The sequence below is a fragment of the Mytilus californianus genome, unplaced genomic scaffold (genome assembly GCF_021869535.1).
Source record: "Mytilus californianus isolate M0D057914Y unplaced genomic scaffold, xbMytCali1.0.p SCAF_7, whole genome shotgun sequence".
Taxonomy (NCBI): Eukaryota; Metazoa; Mollusca; class Bivalvia; order Mytilida; family Mytilidae; genus Mytilus; species Mytilus californianus.
Genome location: NW_026262723.1, coordinates 49913527 through 49928091, shown reverse-complemented (window position 1 = coordinate 49928091; position 14565 = coordinate 49913527). Strand labels below are relative to the sequence as shown.

Below are 14565 nucleotides of genomic sequence, written 5' to 3'. Positions count from 1 at the left end.
TGCATATCCTCAAAAGTTTTTATCAGTTGACTTTTGTAGGAGTTATGAGTCTTTGAACTGGAATCTGGTGAGATTCTGTTTGCCTAGTGGCAATGTGGGGTATTTGAGCATGTTCACAATGGTTCTTTCATTTTTTGTCTCGCCTGCGACAAAAGTCGCAGAAAGTGAGACATAGGTATTACTATCCGGCGGCGGCGACGGCGGCGTAAACTATTTGTATAAAGCTTTATATTTCAGAAGGTAGAAGACCTGGATGCTTCATACTTTGTATGCAGATACCTTATGTTACGAACTTTCCGTCTGTCATATGTCCAATGTCCTTGACCTTATTTTCATGGTTCAGCGACTGCTTGAAAAAAAAGTTTAGTTTTTTTGTTATGTAAATTTCTCACTTATTATGAGTAATAGGATAACTATATTTGGTTTTGGTCTGTTTTTCTAATACTATAAGCCATTGGTCAACTATATTTGGTGTATAGAATGATTGTAAGGTGTACATGTCTGTCTGGCAGGTGTCATTTGTCCTTGACCTATTTTCATGGATCATTGGTCAATGTTAAGTTTTTGTGTTTTGGTCTGTTTTTCTAATACTATAAGCAATAGGTCAACTATATTTGGTGTATGGAATGATTGTAAGGTGTACATGTCTGTCTGGCAGGTGTCATTTGTCCTTGACCTCATTTTCATGGTTCATTGGTCAATGTTACATTTTTGTGTTTTGGTCTGTTTTTCTAATACTATAAGCAATAGGTCCACTATATTTGGTGTATGGAATGATTGTAAGGTGTACATGTCTGTCTGGCAGGTGTCATTTGTCCTTGACCTCATTTTCATGGTTCATTGGTCAGAGTTAAGATTTTGAGTTTTGGACTTTTTTTCTAATACTATATGCAATAGGTCAATTATATTTGGTGTATGGAAATAATTTATGATCTTTATGTCAGTCGCGCAGGTTTTATTTCACCTTGACCTCATTTTCACAGTTCATTACTCAGTGTTAAGTTTTTGTGTTTTGGTCTGTTTTTCTTAAACTATAAGCAATAGGTCAAATATATTTGTTGTATGGAAGAATTGTTAGCTGTACATGCCTGCCTGTCATGGTTCATCTGACCTTGACCTCATTTTCATGGTTCATTGGTCAATGTTTAGTTTTCTTGGTTAATGTTAAGTTTATGTGACAGTTGTAAGAAAGCTTTATATTTAGGACTATCAACATAATATCAATGATTAGTAAAGAAGGCGAGACATTTCAGCATGTGCACTCTTGTTTTATAATCAACTTGTGATTCATTTGATCTAATTTCTTAATTGATCAAAATTCAATTATGACATCAAATTTTCTTGCTATCCTCTGAACTTCTTATTGTGACATTATGAAAAAAGGTGACCATGTCTGATGATGTCACATATAAAGAAAACATCTTTTTGAAGATCATTGAAAGTTTGTCTTGATATTTGATATCATCTATAAATCATAAGAGAAACAGATTCCACCACCAAAATGCCTGCAATATGATATTTATCCACTCTTGACATTTAAATTTTGAATATTTTTTTGCCCCTCGCCGCGGCGGTGGGGGGAGGGGGGAGGGGGGGGGCATGAAGTGTTACCCTTGTCCGTCCGTCTGTACATATGTATGTACGTACTTCCCAAAATTGGTTTCCATTCTCTAACTTTAGTTTGCCTGAACCAAATGTTGTGAAACTTATGCACATTGCTTATTACCACAAAACACAGATGAAATTCGAATTTGGGTGGCATCACTATTACCGTTGTGGAGTTATGCCCCTTTATATGTGGAAAAATTACTGAATTTTTTGTTTCAGTTCTTTAACTTTAGTTTGCCTTAACCAAATGTTATGAAACTTATACACAATGCTTATTACTAAAAAACACAGATCAAGTTCAAATTTGGGTGATGTTACTTTTACAGTTCTCTAGTTATGTCCCTTTATAACGTTATATATGCAAGCGGGGGCATCATCTGTGTCCCATGGACACATTCTCCATTTTTTTTTACTCTGCAAACCTTGTGTTTTAAATATTAAAATTCAGCTGTCTCAAGTGGATAAATATGGTATCACACTTGATCCAGTGGTAGAATCTATATGTATTGTCCTCACCAAAAGGCTGTATAATGTAAGCAAAAATAAGTTTAAAAAAGAGAAAATAAGCATATTCATGAACATGAACATGAACATGAAACTCGAGAAAATATTTGACTTTTGAATCATTTTGACTAATTATGTGTTCAATCCCACATTAATATACTAGATATATCATGACTAGCCAATGAACTTATTTCGGAAAAAGGACATACAGTACAGGGGGCTAGTAACCAATTGAACATCATCAATATTGTCTTTCTATTACTATCTGATAAGGAAGTAAAAATACTATGTAAAGTAATGTCCTATCAAAAAGGAAATGGACCCTGAACTTTGATGTGGAAAACAAATTTGTTGTATGATAAATTTTATTTCATCTGATTTTGTTCAGAAAGGGAAAATTGATAAAGCAACAATAGAAGACATGGCCTCAAGTATTGAAGATTTGAAGAAGGAAAATGAAAATTACCAGAATAAAATATCTGAGCTAAATAACTCTTTAGCCTTCTACAAGAAATTAGTAAAAGATGAAAGAGAAGGACTGACCATGCAGTTTGACAACAAGAGGTCAAATGAAAGGACTTTAAAGGTATGCATTTAAACATTTCTTGAAAAGAACAACTAGTCTGATTTCTTGATGCTTTTAACTTATAAAGTTTCAGTTTAAGAGCAGTATACTTCAAACACGATATCTTGTCTCTCTTACCATTATGCTGGAAATTGTAACAGAGAAAGTTTAGAAACAGATATTAATTTTGTATGGCCCTGCAACAAAGTTGTCAGGGCCATATAGTTTTACCCTTGTCCGTCATTCCGTCATTCCGTCATTCTGTCTTTCTATCATTCCGTCATTCTGTCATTCCATCATTCTGTCATTCCGTCATACTGTCATACTGTCATTCTGTCATTTCGTCATTCTGTCATTCCGCAACAAACCATTATACGGACTTTTTTTCTAAACGCCTTCAGATATTGGGCTGATTTTTTGGTATGTGAGTTAACCATGATGAGTTACAGATCAAGTTTAAGTTTCCTTCCGCTCTGCTAATTTTTGCCGAAATTACGGGCTTTGGACTTTGATAAATTGTTGAAAATCACAGTTGTACAGACTTTTTTTCTAAAGCCTCCAGATATTGGGCTGATTTTTGGTATGTGAGTTAACCATGTTGAGTTACAGATCAAGTTTAAGTTTCGTTCCACTCTGCTAAATTTTGCTGAAATTACGAGCTTTGGACTTTGATAAATTGTTGAAAATCACAGTTATAAGGACTTTTTTTCTAAATGCCTTTAGATATTGGGCTGATTTTTTGGTATGTGAGTTAACCATGATGAGTTACAGATCGAGTTTGAGTTTCGTTCTGCTCTGCTGATTTTTGCCATAATTACGGGTTTTGGACTTTTGGTATGTGAGTTAGCCATGATGAGTTACAGTTTATGTTTCGTTCTGATATGCTGATTTTCATGTCGTTTCAACACATCTTCAGGACATCCACTTCCTGTTTGCTGATAGTTTGAAATTTAACTACTCATTGATCAAGGAAATTTTTCATCACACTAGTATTGGTCTTGAGAGCTGGATACTATCCATGCATGTTTGTGTCCACATGTGTTGTTGAAATTGCAGATTTTTCAACTTTTTGAGACAGGGCCATTCGTGTCGGAACGACACATCTAGTTTCAATTTTAAAATCTGAAGGAACATTTATAAAATGAATATTAAAAATAAACTGACCAATTTCTGAAAAAGGATAACTTGCCATCCAACCTGAGGCTGAAACAACATTTTTATCTTTCTCCCAAAATCCAGAAACTTTCCAATGTAAAATTGAACACTTGACTTTATTTGCTCTATTGAAATCACATTTCTGTTGTAGGATAAAGCAACAGACATCCAGAAACTCAGCGAAGAAGTCAATAACATGAGAATAGAAAATTGTCAACTAAAAAATCAGCTCATGACATTAGAGGAAGAGAAAAATGTAAAACTTATATGCTTTTATAATTTTTAGCTCATCTGACGGAAGGCCACTATAAGCTTTTTCTATCACTTTGCGCTGAAAATCTAACAGGGGGAGCAAACATGTTCAGGATGACATTATCTATATACCTACCATTCCACCAAAATTATCAGACTATCTTATAGGAGTTTTTATTGTGTTTGCCTATAAACTTAAAACTATAATAGATAGAAACTGTAAACAGCCAAAATGATCAGCAACACAAGAGCTACAAAAATGCTAAAACATTGAAACATCAATTGTATTTTATAGGAGGAATTGCCCTTAAATTATATTTCTTTTTAAATTTTAGTATCTTTGCCTATCTTTGATAATAATAGTAGACAGAAGCTGTTATCAGGATTTTATATATTTTGATTGTATAGAGTTGGAAGGAAAGCTGAGATACATTTTGTACATTGGAAGAAAAGGATGGAGAGGATAAAAATAATACAATAGTCACCTCTTTCAGCATTATGAAAGAGCGTAACTTAATTAACTTAAAAAAATAATAATGTAAAAGATCTTTGATTTGAAATATTCTGCAAAGTGTTATTTTTCATAAAAAGTATACAGTCTTATGCAGGTACATATTTCATGTATTTATAATTTGTACAAAAGTTGAACAGAAATAATGCTTTGGATGTTACATTGTACTGTTACAATTCAACCTAAACATTTATTCAGAATTTTGTGTATCATGTTATGTTTTTAGCACAAAACTAATGGATTGTAAACATTCAAAACTATGTACAATCTTTGCAGATGATATTAGATAACTATGCTAAATGTATACAAACAATAACAGAACTAGAACAGCATCTAAATGAAGATCAGTTAAAGAAACAGAATGAAAATCTGACAAAGGAGGCAGAAAAATTGCAAAGGGAGATAAAAAATCTTCAAAATGACAATGAGAAACTGGTATCATCTGTAAGTCATGTAAGAAGCTATCTTTTATTTTCTAATATATGCAAATAACAATCTTCTGTTTGTTCTTCCTAACTTTTCTTGCCACAGGCGATTGTCCCAGACATAGGGATGCTTATCGGCTTTCGAGGACATTAACTATTTATATGTATACAGCTTTATATTTAAGAATGTAAAAAAGCTTGAGGAGAAGTGACTTCTCTTTTTGAAACTGATAGGGAGAAGTGGTGAGACCTCAAAGAGAATTGCTTGTTCGCTTGCGTTGCTACAATGATTGGTTTTTATACGACCGCAAAAAAATTTTGGTTTGGCGTTGTCGTCGTTGTCCGAAGACACATTGGTTTTCGCACTCTAACTTTAGTTTAAGTGAATGGATCTCTATGAAATTTTACCATAAGGTTCAATACCACAAAAGGAAGGTTGGGTTTGATTTTGGGGGTTATGGTACCAACAGTTAAGGAATTAGGGGCCAAAAATAAGCATTTTTGTAACTTCCAGACATAACTTGTGTGTTAGTGTATGGATCTCTCTGACATTGTACCACAAGGTTCCATATCACAAAGGGAATGCTGGGATTGGTTTTGGGGGTAATTGCCTCAAAATTTTAGGAATTAGGGGCCAAAAAAGGGGCAAAAAACAAGCATTTTTCTAGTTTCATGACAATAACTTGTGTGTAAGTGTATGGATCTTTCTGAAATTGTACTACAAGGTTCCATATCACAAAGGGAAAGCTGGAATTGAGTTTGGGGGTAATTGCCCAAAATGTTTAGGAATAAGGGGCCAAAAATAAGCATTTTTCTAGTTTCAAGTTAATAACTTGTGTTCAAGGGAATGGATCTCTCTGAAATTGTACTGCAAGGTACCATACCACAAAGGGAAGGCTGGGATTGATTTTGGGGGTAATTGCCTCAAAATTTTAGGAATTAGGGGCCAAAAAGGGGCAAAAACCAAGCATTTTTCTAGTTTCAGGACAATTACTTGTGTGTAAGTGTATGGATCTTTATGAAATTGTACTACAAGGTTCCGTATCACAAAGGGAAAGCTGGGTTTGAGTTTGGGGGTAATTGCCCTAAACGTTTAGGAATTTGGGGCCAAAAAGGGGCCTAAAAACAAGCATTTTTCTAGTTTCCAGACAATAACTGTGTTCAAGTGTATGGATCTCTCTGAAATTGTACTGCAATGTACCATACCACAAAGGGAAGGCTGGGATTGAGTTTGGGGGTAATGAATCATAAGGGGGTTTCAAAAAATTTGGGGGAGGGATTTTTTTTTCCTTTTTTTTTCTTTAAAATATTCTATTTTAAATTGGTTATTTCTGATTTATATATAAAAGCAAATAATAATGATATGGTTTGAATAGGTAAATTAAAAAATTTTAAGTTCTTAGACCACATTCATTCAGTGTCAGAAAACTATGCAGTGTCAAATATTTAATCACAATCCAAATTCAGTGCTGTATCAAGCTTGAATGTTGTGTCCATACTTGCCCCAACTGTTCAGGGTTCGACCTCTGCGGTCGTATCAAGCTGCACCCAGAGACGAAGTCGAAGGGGACTTAAGGTTTTCACTCTGTCCGTCTGTCCATCCGTCAGTCCGGCAAATCAGCTTTCCACACTTTTTTTCTTCGTTCTTGAAGATATTGATTTGATATTTGGTATATAGTTTTGCCATGACAAGTTATAGATCAAGTTTGAATTTTGTTCTGGTCTGATGATTTAGTCCAGAGTTATGGACCATAACTCTGGACCATATCTAATGTTAGAGTACTATGTTTAATAAAATTGAGAATGGAAATGGAGAATGTGTCAAAGAGACAACAACCTGACCATAGAGCAGACAACAGCTGAAGGCCACCAATGGGTCTTCAATGCAGCGAGAAACTCCAGCACCCGGAGGCGTCCTTCAGCTGGCCCCTAAACAAATATGTATACTAGTTCAGTGATAATGGACGTCATACTAAACTCCAAATTATACACAGGAAACTTAAATTAAAAATGATACAAGACTAACAAAGGCCAGAGGTTCCTGACTTGGGACAGGCGCAAAAATGCGGCAGGGTAAAACATGTTTTTTGAGATCTCAACCCTCCCCCTATACCTCTAGCCAATGTAGTCTTACATAGTAAAACTCAGTATAAGAGAAGTCCGAGTCCGATGTCAGAATAGGAAACAAAAGAAAATAAACAAAATGACAATAATACATAAATAACAACAGACTACTAGCAGTTACTGACATGCCAGCTCCAGACCTCAATAAAACTGATTGAAAGATTATGTCTTCATCATATGAATATCAGGCACAATCCCTCCTGTTAGGGGTTTAGTATTATACCGTCATAAAATATATGAGAAGAACATAACCTGTGTCATGCCAAAAACTGGTTTTAGAATAAATGTGTTTAATTCCGATGCAAAGACCCTGTATTTCTGTACAATGGGAGATATCTCATTTTTTAAAAAAACATTCTTTGGTAAATTATTTGAGGAATTTTTTGGCAGGTTTGTTTGTTATTTTGTATAAACTAATTTTCTGAATGCTATATATATATATAAAAAAAATATGAAGTCCTTTAATTAGATAATCTATTTTTATTAATGTATATATTACATTACATTGTGTATATAAAAATTGTTGACATTTTATAGATAAGTTACAAATCTATATTAGTTTGTGACAAATAAAAGAAAAAATATTTGGAGCTATTAATTATATTTGATTATAATCTGAAAATAGATATACACTGTATTACATCATATCTAATGTTAAAGTGTTTTCCACACTTTTTTATACGACCGCGTCCTGCGTCCTGCGTCGTCGTCCGAATACACATTGGTTTTCGCACTCTAACTTTAGTTTAAGTGAATGGATCTTTTTGAAATTTTACCATAAGGTTCAATACCACAAAAGGAAGGTTGGGATTGATTTTGGGGGTTATGGTACCAACAGTTAAGGGATTAGGGGCCAAAAAGGGGCCAAAAATAAGCATTTTCTAGTTTCCAGACAATAACTGTGGAACAGTGTATGGATCTCTCTGAAATTATACTACAAGTTTCCATACCACAAAGGGATGGTTAGGATTTGCTTTGGGGGGTTATGGCTCAAACCTTTTAGGAATTAGGGGCAAAAAAGGGGGGAAAACAAGGTTGTCCTGGTTAATGGACAAATACTTTAGTACAAAACATAATTTAAAGCAGTGTAAGGGAGATAAATCAAATACATCATTGAAATTATCTCCCTTACACTGCTTTTAAATTATGTATAAAGTAATGGTTAATGAACAATAAAGATAATTTAAAACAGTGTAAGGGAGGTAATCCAAATACAACGTTTTGGTTACTTCCCTTACACTGCTTTTAAATTATGTTTAAAGAAATGCATATTTATAAAGGAAGACCAGTAAAAATATCTGCAAATGTTGCATCATTTTATTTTACAAAAAAATCCATATGAAAGATTTGACACTATATTTTTAATTCTATTATAAAATAGATTAAGTTAGCACTATGGTAAAATTAAATGGGTAATTATGGTTGCCAACTCCATTGGAAATTTGAATTGAGATTATGACCATATCTTGAGGGAAAGAATTTTTTTGGGGAAAAAAGGGGGGGGGATAAAAAGAAATTGTGGGGGGTCAATTTTTTCTCATTTCAGATTTCAGAAATTAAAAAGAATTATTCTTCAAATATTATTTTTTTTTCAAATTTCAAATATTGAAAAATTTCAAGAAGTAATCTTTAATTGCACAGTATGGCGCATTAGATTTGTAAAATCTTTGATCACATTTATTTATTAGTTATGCCGAATCTAACAGTGTATTTAGATTTTTAATTTTGGGTCCAGTTTTCAAAATAGTCTACATTAAAGTCCAAAGGGTCCAAAATTAAACTTTGTTTGATTTTAGCAAAAATTGAATATATGAGGTTCTTTGATATGCTGAATCTAAACATGTATTTTGATTTTTGATTTTTGGCCCAGTTTTCAAGTTGGTCCAAATTGGGGTCCAAAATTAAACTTTATTTGATTTCAACAAAAATTGAATATATGGGGTTCTTTGATATGCTGAATCTAACCATGTATTTAGATTTTTTATTTGTGGACCCCGTTATCAAATTGGTTCATATTGAGGTCAAAAGGGTCCAAAATTAAACTTTGTTTGATTTCATCTAAAATTGAATTATTGGGGCTCTTTGATATTCCAAATCTAACCGTGTATTTAGATTTTTAATTTTGGGTCCTGTTTTTTAAATTGGTCTACATTAAGGTCCAAAGGGTCCAAAATTAAACTTAGTTTGATTTTAACAAAAATTGAATTCTTGGAGTTCTTTGATATGCTGAATCTAAACATGTGTTTAGATTTTTGATTATGGGCCCAGTTTTCAAGTTGGTCCAAGATAGGGTCCAGTATTAAAACTTTGTTTGATTTCAACAAAAATTGAATATATGGGGTTCTTTGATATGCTGAATCTAAACATGTATTTAGATTTTTGATTATGGGCCCAGTTTTCAAGTTGGGGTCCAAAATTAAACTTTTTTTGATTTCAACAAGAATTGAATATATGGGGTTCTTTGATATGCTGAATCTAACCATGAATTTAGATTTTTTATTTGTGGGCCCCGCTATCAAATTGGTTCATATTGAGGTCAAAAGGGTCCAAATTAAACTTTGTTTGATTTCATCAAAAATTGAATTATTGGGGTTCTTTGATATTCCAAATCTAACCGTGTATTTAGATTTTTAATTTTAAGTCCCGTTTTTTAAATTGGTCTACATTAAGGTCCAAAGGGTCCAAAATTAAACTTAGTTTGATTTTAGCAAAAATTGATTTCTTGGGGTTCTTTGATATGCTGAATCTAAACATGTGTTTAGATTTTTGATTATGGGCCCAGTTTTCAAGTTTGTCCAAGTTGGGGTCCAAAATTAAACTATTTTTGATTTTAACAAAAATTGAATATATGGGGTTCTTTGATATGCTGAATCTAACCATGTATTTTGATTTTGGACATTGGACCATAATAGGTAAATTACAAAAATTCAAGTTCTTAGCCCACATTCTTTCTGTGTCAGAAACCTATGCTGTGTCAAATATTTAATAACAATCCAAATTCAGAGCTGTATCAAGCTTGAATGTTGTGTCCATACTTGCCCCAACTGTTCAGGGTTCGACCTCTGCGGTCGTATCAAGCTGCGCCCCAGCGAAGCATTTTATTTCATCATGCTTGAAGATATTGATTGATAATTGGTATATAGTTTTATCATGACAAGTTTTACAGATCAAGTTCAAAAATTTGTTTCTGTCTGATAATTTTGTGCAGAGTTATGGTCCTTGGACTTGAAAAATTCACTCATTTAATCAGTTTTCCACACTGTTTTTAGTCATGCTTGAAGATATTGACTTGATATTTTCTTTTTGTTTACACCATGACAAGTTATAGAACAAGTTAGCTTTTTGTTCCAGTATAATGAATTTTTACCCGGTAGGGGACTATGTATTGCCATGCAATACTCTCAGAATGCTTGTTTATAATGATAAGATGTTGTTGTCATTTTCGTCTGAAGACATTTGGTTTCCAGACAATAACTTGAGTATAATTGTATGGATCTCTATGAAATTGTACCACAAGGTTCCATACCTCAAAGTGATGGTTGGGTTGATTTTGGGGGTTATTGTCTTAACTGTGTAGGAATTAGGGTCCAAAAAATTGCCAGAAACGGGCCAGGTGAGCTTTTCTCATCACTTGGCGTCCGTCGTCGTCGTTAACTTTTACAAAAAATTTCTCCAATGAACTACTTGGTCAAATTTAACCAAACTTGCCCACAATCATCATTGGGGTATCTAGTTTAAAAAATGTGTCAGATGACCCCGCCTGCCAAACAAGTTGGCCGACATGGCTAAAAATAGAACATAAGGATAAAATGCGAGTTTTGTCTATTATTTTGAAAACTGTTATAAATAGAGAAAAGCTGACTGGCGCAAAAATGTTCAGAATATTGAGCTCTACCAATTGTCCTTATATGTCAAAACTGTCGGACAACTTCTTATAGGAGATATTGCCCTTAAATGACAAATTTTTTTCATTTTTGCCTATTATCTTAAAAATTATGATAGATAGAGAGAAACTTTAAGATGCAAAAAAGATCAACAAGACAAGTTCTACAAATAAGTCTCCATGGCCGAAATTGTCAGTCGACTCCTTATTAGAGTTATTGCCCTTTGATGACTATTTTTACCAATTTTTTGTGTTTTTTGCCTTATATCTTAAAAATTATAATAGATAGATAGAAACTTAAATAAGCAGAAATGATCATCAAGATAAGATCTACAATTAAGACAATTTGGAGGAAATTGTCCGATGACTTCTTATTACAGTTATTGCCCATTAATGACATTTTTACCATTTTTTTTGCATTTTGCCTTTTATGATAAAAATTATAATAGATAAATAGACACTTTAAATCACAAAAATGATCAGCAAGGCAAGATCTACTAACAAGTCAAATTTTGCCAATATAGTTATTGCCAATATAATCTTGACAGGAGTGATTGCCCTTAAATGAGCATGTTTTTTTACGCTCTTTTGTGTTTTGAGCAAAACCTAAGAAAGATAGAGAGAAACTAAACAGACTAGTCATGATTGAAAATGTGAAAATGTTGGCACAGGAAATTTCACCAGCAGCCATATTTTGTAGTTGAATGAAATAAAAAATAGAATTTTGTTATATTGTCAAAACCAAGCTTCTATGAAAGCAATGATTTAATATTTGGTTTGCAGCTTGATAATGTTGAGTTGTAGCAGGTAAGCAATTTTTAAATCCACCGTGCAGCCTCTTCCTGTTTGTCCATATTTTGAAATTTTACAACACTCATTGTACAAGGAAAATTTTCTTCAAACTTTTCATGGCTCCTACTGAAGAGAATGATTTTATATTTGGTCTGAAGCTTGATAATGTTGGAGTTGCAGCCAGTAAGCAATTTTCACATGGGCACTGTAGCCACTTCCTGTTTGACCATAGTTTGAAATTTTACAACACTCATTATACAAGAAAATTTTCTTGGTTTCAATGAAAGGGATAGATGATCAGTTATGCTCGAGTATACATGTTACCTCTATCAATTGCATGCAGCAACACAGGTCCAGACCTTGTATTGGTCTTGTTAAATGAATATTGTCACAATTTTTGTCCAGGATAATGTAGCTTTTGCCTAGCAGAAGAACTTACAGGTGACTCCCAAGTATCATGAAAGGTCTTTAATTTCTTTTCTTAAGCCATCTTTGAAGTCATTATCAGAACACAATGAAATGAATGTGATACATATACATTTTTTTTTGTATTTTAGCAAACAAAATTTAGGGAAATGTACAAGCATGAAAATGCTAAGTGCTTAAAGGTAGAGGCAGAATTGAAAGAAGATAAGGTTAAACAACAGAGAATGGAGACAGAAATCACATTATTGAAGGCTAAGGTAATTTATTTTAACAATGTTTAATGTTAATTGCTAGTGATCATGAGTTAAAGGGAGAAACCTGATTTTATTTATCAAAACTATTTATTCAAATTATTAACTGAATGTGTGAGAGAATTATGTTACAGGTGTTATGAAACAAATAAGAATTTTATTAAAAAGTGATGTGGGATAAATTTCATAGAGACAGCAACCATACAACACATTGTTGTTAACAAATAAGGATAATATATGGTCTTAGTGAAACTATGTGAAGCTCTGAATTACTTCCCTTTATCAACCACTCTCTTGGTTTCGATTCATCAACAATATTGACATGAAGTGTGTTAATACTGAACAAGAACTTAATGCCTTCATTCAACATGCCAAAGATGTCCATCCCTCAATAAAATTCGTTTATGAAATCTCTGACTCTAAGATCACATTTCTTTACGCTGCTACACAAGTGAAGGATGGAATTATATTTACAAAATTGTATTGCAAACCCTGGGACACAGACAAACATCAATATCTTTCTCCCCTGAGTTGTCATCCAAATTTAAGCACTGCAATCAGTACCGCCAGGCCATCAGAATAAAGTGAATTTGCTCTATCAATGATACTGTGAAATTACAAGAGCTTGGTGGTCACCTAAAAAATCGGGGTACAAAAGAAAAGATTTTGATAGAGGTTTCTCACGTTCTAACAGCATCAGTCCAGATGAACTTTTACAATATAAAGAGAAAAAGGTCAACAAATGAGTCCCTTTTGTGCTGATTTACCATCCTAAATTTGACAAATTATCATACATTATATACAAAAATTGGAAAGAAATAAAAAAAATGTCAGAAAGTATCCAAGATCTTTAAAAGCCTTAAAGATTTGCTGTTGAGAGCAGATTTATCCTCTAAGCCTGGATCTTCGTCAACAAGCTTTTGCAAGGGTTGTGGGAACAAACGATGTCTTACTTGCAAGCAAATACTGAATACCCAGACTTTTAACAGTCACTCAGCTGGTATGAAATACATCATATTTTGCAATGTTACTTACAAAACTAGAAATACTGTGTATTTCCTACAGTGTAAATGTGGTAAACAGTACATTAGTGAGTCAGAACAGCCATTTCACAAACCTATGAATCATCGTAGTGCCTATGAAAGTAAGCCAGACCTTTCTCTCAGTCGACATTAGAGATCCCATGGCTACATTAAGGCAGATCTCAATCGACTGATTATTACCATCATTGACCACAACAGTGCTTGGTCTAGGGAGGAGAGAATAAGTTTGGAAAGATTTTGGATGAGAAAATTAAAAACGTTGGCACCAAATGGGCTCAATGAAAAGGTATTGTTCTAATCATGCAGTGCTTTTCATTTGGGATGCACAAATGTGCAGCCTCTGTTGTAATTACTTAACCTTCGTCAAGTTTGAAATTTAAGGGCATACGATACAGTTACAGGGGAGATAATGACATTAATCACATAAAATGTTATTTTTCGCAACGTCAAACTGTTGACAAATGGGGAAAGATGCATTTTTCAAATGATTAAAATCATTAGCTTGAAAACGAGCACATAGACCCATCATTTTAAAAACAACATTTTACTTGATACTGTATGAAGATTATTTGTTGCATTTTTTATGAAAAAATCACAGATTAATTTTTGACTAAGTGAAAAATAGCTTGTATGCAAATTTTCGTAAAAACATCACCAATTGGGATGTATAAATACGCAGCCTCTGTTGTAATTATTTAACCCTCGTCAATTTTGAAATTTTAGAATTATATCAGTTCAAATCATACAGTGGTATTCATTTAGGATGTTTGTCTACGCAGTCTCTGTTGTAATAACTTAACTTTCGTCCCCTGTGAAATTTTAGAATTGACACTCATATCGCACATTACTATTCTTTTAGGATGCATATCTATGAAGTCTCTGTAAATACTTAACCTGCGTCAACTTTGAAATTTTAGAATTATAGAAACATGGTTTCGGTTTTTGTCTAGTCTTGACGAGTCAAAAAGCGAGACATAGGTTTGCTGATTCCGGCGGCGGCATCAGCAATAATGTATTAGTTTGTGA

General features: G+C 33.4%; 1 protein-coding gene across 2 annotated transcripts in view; it reads left to right on the top strand.

The window, feature by feature from the left end:
- The window catches only part of LOC127709715 (paramyosin-like), a 129868-nt gene that overhangs the window by 105555 nt on the left and 9748 nt on the right, over positions 1-14565 (top strand). The window contains exons 4-7 of one of the 2 annotated variants that reach the window (XM_052215378.1): positions 2501-2698; positions 3984-4088; positions 4872-5039; positions 12377-12502. In XM_052215378.1, the coding sequence (XP_052071338.1) occupies positions 2501-2698; positions 3984-4088; positions 4872-5039; positions 12377-12502 (597 nt within the window). Of the gene's footprint in view, positions 1-2500; positions 2699-3983; positions 4089-4871; positions 5049-12376; positions 12503-14565 lie in introns of both variants that reach the window. The other variant, XM_052215377.1, reaches the window with a different exon arrangement.